The sequence below is a fragment of the Mercurialis annua genome, linkage group LG7 (assembly GCF_937616625.2).
Source record: "Mercurialis annua linkage group LG7, ddMerAnnu1.2, whole genome shotgun sequence".
Classification (NCBI taxonomy): domain Eukaryota; kingdom Viridiplantae; phylum Streptophyta; class Magnoliopsida; order Malpighiales; family Euphorbiaceae; genus Mercurialis; species Mercurialis annua.
Window position 1 is genome coordinate 45,954,711 of NC_065576.1, and position 6,739 is coordinate 45,961,449.

At 37.4% G+C, this 6,739-nt stretch overlaps 1 protein-coding gene across 1 annotated transcript; it reads right to left on the reverse strand.

Moving 5' to 3' along the window:
• Positions 1-2,017: 2,017 nt before the first annotated feature.
• LOC126657260 (uncharacterized) lies at positions 2,018-6,194 on the reverse strand. The gene is made up of 4 exons (XM_050351927.1): positions 6,145-6,194; positions 3,926-4,801; positions 3,356-3,859; positions 2,018-2,390 (listed from the first exon to the last, which is right to left on the reverse strand). Exons 1-4 carry the CDS (start codon positions 6,192-6,194, stop codon positions 2,018-2,020), a joined length of 1,803 nt encoding a protein of 600 aa, XP_050207884.1.
• Between the last annotated feature and the right edge of the window lie 545 nt (positions 6,195-6,739).

The following is a 6,739-nucleotide window of genomic DNA, read 5'->3' on the forward strand; positions in this document are numbered from 1 at the left end:
GGCCCACATGCGGGCCACTCACCCGAGTGGTGACTACCCTTCTCCTGTCTACTCACCATCACCAGAGCCGGAGGATTACTAGAGCGTTTTGTCTTCTTTTCCCTTTTATGTTATTTTTTATGTCTTGTTCTTTCTTATCGTACTTTTATGTTTATGTGTGTTTTGTTTAGTGTGATTGCATTGGGGACAATGCATCGGTTAGTGTGAGGGTAGGGAGAAAACTGTATTTTCTTTCTTACTTATGTTTTTATTTTTTATCCTTGTGTATTGTCTGTAGGATGTTTTAGGAGTGGTTGATCTTATGTGGTGAACCCGTGGGGTGTATTTATGCTATGTCATGTTGGATATTTTGCTACTTGTACTTACCGCTTTGTTGTGTCATTTTGTCGCCCATATGCCATGATTTTTGTGATGTCAGAATTTCTGAGATTTTAGTGTTTTCGTTCCCCCTATTTAATGAGTTGGTTAATTCTTGCTTTTATGTTCGAACAACTGTGTAAGAATGATAGTTAAATAACATTTACCTAGTTAGCCAGCATGAATTAATAGGACGGAGGTGAAAATTTGCACTTCATGGAACATGTTCTTTCTTCTGAATATTGTGAATTTTGGCATGACGATCTTGACAGGAGTACTTGTGTAAATTTTGAAATTTTGAGCAATTAAACATGTTTGTATTTAAATCACCTTGTGTTTACCCAGTTTTGTGAGATTTTTGAGCCTTATCGAGCATACTTTTTATGTCTCATTTTATTGTGGTGTGAGTCGATACATGTTAATTTTCTAGAACTTGCCTTGCGTCCATAGTAAAATTGCATTGTAGGTTGAATAATTTGAAAGTGATAAATGGCAATTAGGATAACCCATTCTTTAGACCACTTTAAATAGCCTACCCAGTGTCCCTTAGTTTAACCAATTTGAGCCTTAGCCATATTTTTGTTGTTTTACACACATTTTACACACTTTACCTTTTCTTATCTCCCTCTTTTCTACCTTATTGTGACTTGACAGATTGATGGATATGCAGGAAACTAGTGTGAGGATGTATAACATCCTCAGCTCATGATATTAGATTGATTATCTCTTGTTTGATATGATTAATGCTGCCTTTTGAAGTTCAGGAAAAAGAGCGGAAAATAAAAGAGAGCTTGAAAAAGAAAGCAAAGAAAAAAAAAGAACAAAAGAAAAAAAAAATAGAAAAGTTGAGCTTAAAAGATAAAATGCTAAAAAGTTGAACTCAAGGTAATAAAAAGAGAAGAAAAAAAAGAGAGATTAAATTAGTTGAAGAGCTGAATGTGATTAGTTGTGTAGTTCCAGTGATGCTTGTCGGTTTGTCAAGTCATTTTTCACCATGTTATTTACCTTTTTCCGTACCCTAACCCAGACCCCATTACAACCCTTTAAAGTCCATTTTGATTCCTTTTGTTTGACTTAACTCAGTAGTGGAATTGCGGACTATAGGCAAGCTTATGGCAAGATTACATGTATTGATGTGAGAGCTTAATCGTTTGTACCTATTACACGTGTGTGTGCGAGAGACTACCTTGTGAGGAGTACTTGGTGATTTCATTATGCAGACTTGTATTTTTGTTCATTTGCTCGAATTTCGTTTGTATTTTTGAATTGATTGGATTGCCATTTGTGATCAATGTAATTTTGAAGTCATGTTTTCATAAGTGTATCTGTGTAGTCTCGGTGTTATTAATTCATGATTTGGCACTAGGCATTGTTATTTGATGTTATTTTTGCAGTACTGTTCGGCTTAAAGGTTTAGTGTTGATCGGTTCATTATTTAGGGGGTTGTGAAAGTGCTTTAATTTTGGGATTTCTGACAAAGATTGATGATTGGTAATGTGGCGTTGTTCTTTATTTGATTGAGGACAATCAAAAGGTAAGTGTGAGGATGTTTGATAGGAGTAGAAATACTCCTATTTTCTAGATACTTTCAGGTCTTTTTAATGCGTATTTAATGTCAAATTCATGTTATTTGTGGTTCTTATTGTTATGTCCAAGTTTTTCAGGTATATGCATGAAAACGGATGATTTCGGAGCTTATTAGAGTGATTTTGGACTTGCGGAGGACTCGGGAAGCATTTGAAGCAAGAATCGGAGGTTTGGAGCCAAAATCTGTAAGTGCACGTCGTGCACGTTGGGAGCACGTTGGGAGCACGTCAGGGTCCAGTGTCCAGAACTTTGGAGATGGGAGAGCACGTCGTTGAGCACGACGTGCTTGAAGAAAACTGGGACCGCACGACGTGCGGTCTTGCTGTGCACGTCGTGCGGTGTGGAATGAAGAAGGGCACGACGTGCCCTTGACTCCTGCACGTCGTGCCCCCTTCGATAGCAGCCGGCGAAATTGACGTTTTAGCCCGTATTTGACTATTAAAGACCTGGGTATTTTGGGAATTTCACATAGCTCGAAGATTACAAGAAAACATAGTATAAATACCATTCTTAATCATTGTATTAGGGTTCGCGACTTTGTTTTTGAGATTGTACCTTAGTTTATTACAATTTTAGTTTCGTTCTTCATTATTATCGCTGGATTTCCATTGTTCATTATTAGTTTACTTCAACCAAGGTACGATTGATATTAATTTCATACTTCAGTATTTATTTAAGCGCAGAATGAATTCGTTAATTATTGCTTTAAGTCTTTTTATTATTATGTCTAGCTAAACCCTTCATTGGGGATTATTAATCTAAATTATGTCTGTTTAATTGAATTGAATTTATGGGTTTTTGTTCTTGATGGGTTTTAATTATTGTGCTTAACGCTTAGCCTGAACTGATCACTTAGTCTATGCCGTTTGTTTTAGTTTTAGCTCGAGAGAGTAAAATTGGAATAGAACAATATAATTAAGAACGCAGGAGTTAATTGTGCGAGAGTGAATTAACGAGTGCGGGTTCATTGAATTTGCTTAACAACCATTAAATTGATTTATACATAGGTTAATCATTGTGCGAGAGTGAATATTTAATCTAGTATTAGTGAGTTTAATGCTTTTGCCTGTAATTGCTCGAGAGAGAATTTTAGGTGCTCTAGATTAGTTCGAACATCATCAGAACAATACAATCCATAACCCAAATCAAGTAAACAGCATAACGAAGATTAATAATCCCTGCCTTTCCCATTATTGTTAAAACACCGTTTGAATTACAGCTTTAGTTACTTTAAATTACAATTGTTAATTTCTGTCTTTTAATTACAAAACAAACAAAAACTATCTTTTCGGCTATTCGAATCGAGTTCCTTAACTGGTTGTCTTTAGAAGCTTTCTCTGTGGGTACGATATCCGGACTTCGCAGTCTGTATTACAAGTTGGCATACGTACGCTTGCGTATTTTCACCAACAAGTTTTTGATATAAAGCTCCACTTTTGGTGGCTTCTCAGAGGAGGGAGGAGTGATGTGCTTGCTTTTCAACAGTGGTTCGAGGACTGGTTCCTCTAAGTACTCCTCCCTTTCATTCGGCATAGACTGCAGGATGGCATTGGTTTCTGCCAGTTGTTCTTCCACTAACTCATCCACCATGTCTACCCGCATGCATTCACCTCCAGAATTGGGATGGCGTGTGATCTTTCTCATGTCAAACTCAACTCTCTCATCCCCAATTCTCAGAGTCAGCTTTCCATCATGAACATCGATAAGAGCTCTGCCAGTGTTCATGAATGGCCGCCCCAATATCATCGGGCACTCCTTGTCCGCTGCGTAGTCAAGGACAACAAAATCCACAGGGAATATGAATTTGTTGACCTTCACTAGGACATCTTCCACAATCCCATGTGGCTTTTTGAGAGAGTGATCCGCTAGCTGCAACATCATCGGCGTAGCCTGTACCTGTTGATCACCAAACATACTACGAAAAAGGGATAAGGGCATCAAATTAATACTAGCACCTAAATCGCAAAGGCAATTAACAGACTGCATGTTACCGATAGTACAAGGGATAGTGAAACTTCCTGGATCCTTAAGCTTGGTCGGTAGACTGCTCAATATGATTGAGCTGCAGTTTTCTGTCATCGGTACTGGTCCCTCTGCATCCCAACTCCGCTTGTTGGTGATGATCTCCTTGAGAAACTTTGCATAGTGCGGCATCTCTCTCAATGCGTCTGCCAGACTGATGTTAATCTGTAGCTTCTTGAAAGTTTCAAGAAATTTGTGAAACTTCCAAGTGTCCTGCGGCTTCTTCACTCTGTGTGGGAATGGCACCTTTGGCACAAAAGGAGGTGGTGGAGGTGGTTTAGCAACTACCTTTTCAGGCTCACCACCCTCACACTGTTCCTTTTCCGCCCCAACTGTAGCACGTCCTGCATATGGATCATCCAGTGCTTTCCCACTTCTCAACTCAATAGCCTTGAGATGCTCTCTGGGGTTTTCCTCAGTAGTGGATGGTAAACCCCCCTGACTTCTGCTTTGCAGTGCTTTAGCCATCTGCTGATTCTGCACCTCAAGGTTATGAATTGTGGCAGCATGATTTTTAAATGTTTGCTGCGTCTCGGCATCCTTCTTCATCATCATCTCCATCAATTTATCAAACTTGCTGTGGAGAGACTCGCCTTGCTCTCTTTGTTGGAAGCCAGGAGGATGCTGCGGTCGGTTGTTCTGATGTTGGAAATTCCCTTGATTCTGAAAGTTCCCTTGATTCTGGTAGTTGCCCTGATTGTGTTGTGGCCTCTGTCCGCCCTGAAAGCTCGGACCTGCCTGATTGTTGGCATTACCCCCATTGTCCTTCCATGAGAAGTTCGGGTGATTCCTCCATCCTGGGTTGTAAGTGGAAGCGTATGGATCATTGCCCTGTCTTTGCCCTCCCACAAAATTAACTTGTTCATTATTAGTTTACTTCAACCAAGGTACGATTGATATTAATTTCATACTTCAGTATTTATTTAAGCGCAGAATGAATTCGTTAATTATTGCTTTAAGTCTTTTTATTATTATGTCTAGCTAAACCCTTCATTGGGGATTATTAATCTAAATTATGTCTGTTTAATTGAATTGAATTTATGGGTTTTTGTTCTTGATGGGTTTTAATTATTGTGCTTAACGCTTAGCCTGAACTGATCACTTAGTCTATGCCGTTTGTTTTAGTTTTAGCTCGAGAGAGTAAAATTGGAATAGAACAATATAATTAAGAACGCAGGAGTTAATTGTGCGAGAGTGAATTAACGAGTGCGGGTTCATTGAATTTGCTTAACAACCATTAAATTGATTTATACATAGGTTAATCATTGTGCGAGAGTGAATAATTAATCTAGTATTAGTGAGTTTAATGCTTTTGCCTGTAATTGCTCGAGAGAGAATTTTAGGTGCTCTAGATTAGTTCGAACATCATCAGAACAATACGATGTTATTTTCTATAATACCTTAGTAATGTGTTATCTCACTCAGTATTTCCCCAAATACTGACCCCTCACATTGATGTTTTTCAGGTGTATAGAGTCGGATCAGACAGACCGTCTTTGGTGTGCTGGGTACAAGTCCCCTTGGTGCTGCAGTAGTATATGTGTGACGAGTCTTAGCCTAGTATAATTAGGTCTTATAGGTTGTGTACGTGTTTAATGTTTGTTTGATGTGACATCTTTTGGTTGTCAGTTTTTGTATTGATCGATAGATGGGCTAGTACGTACCAGTTACGGAAGTGAAATGCCCACTATGATTGTATCGATGATGTGTCTATATATGATGTTATGTTATGATTGTAAACGTGTCTTTCTTATTTTATGTCTATAGGATAGTTGTGTTTGCGTTTCCGCGAAAAAATTAGAGTGGTTTTAGGCTTGCTACGGGTTTCGGAGCTACCACTCCCATTCCCTAGCGCCGGTCTCGGCTCAATAATTTGGGTCGTGACATAAATTAACTTTGTCAATTTCCATTTTTTCAAGGAATAAATCTTGTTTTGTTAAGAGAGTTTGTAGACCTAAAACATGAAAAAAAAACAATCTAGTTAAAATTAGTAAATAAAACAGAATTTAGCAAATATTGAAAAAAAACAATAAAATAAACTAAAATTAATTATAACAAAATAGATCTCAGAGAATTCTCTTAACAACCCAAGAAATTAACCATATTACTGATCGACAATAAATAAATAAAACGTTGGATCTATAAAAAAAATTGATAAAAATAACGGATACTCTTTACCTTATGAAGAGCATGTTTATCTTCAGAGAATCACTGTAAAATCCATCCATTACACCTTTATGAACCGATATAAAGAATCGATAGAGGGAGATGGAGAAAAAAGAGGTAAAACTGAAAAATTAGTGAAGAATCACGAAAGAGAAATAGAGATTTATTAGAAATTAAGAGAAAAATGATATATTTTTAGGTATACTCAATCTACTACGTCATATATAGACTAGCCTATCACATTATGACACGTCATTAAAATAGTGGCATTATTGTAAATTTGTTTATTACTTTTTTATACTTTTGAGTAGTACTATTACGATATTACAATTATTTTAATGACGTGTTATAATATGATAGGGTTAGTCCATGGATGACGTGGTAGACCGAATCTACCTGAAAATTTCTCGAGAAAATATGTGGGTTTTGTGATAGAGAAGAAATTAAAAATGAAGAAAGAGAGGATTGGAGAGAGCAGGGGAAAGGTGAAAAGTGAGAAATGAGACGGCAGTCTGCGCAATAGGAAATTAGGATTTTCAAAAGTAACGAGAGTATTTATATTATTGTGTAAAACTAAACAAAACGATGGTGTATTACCATTTCAGTT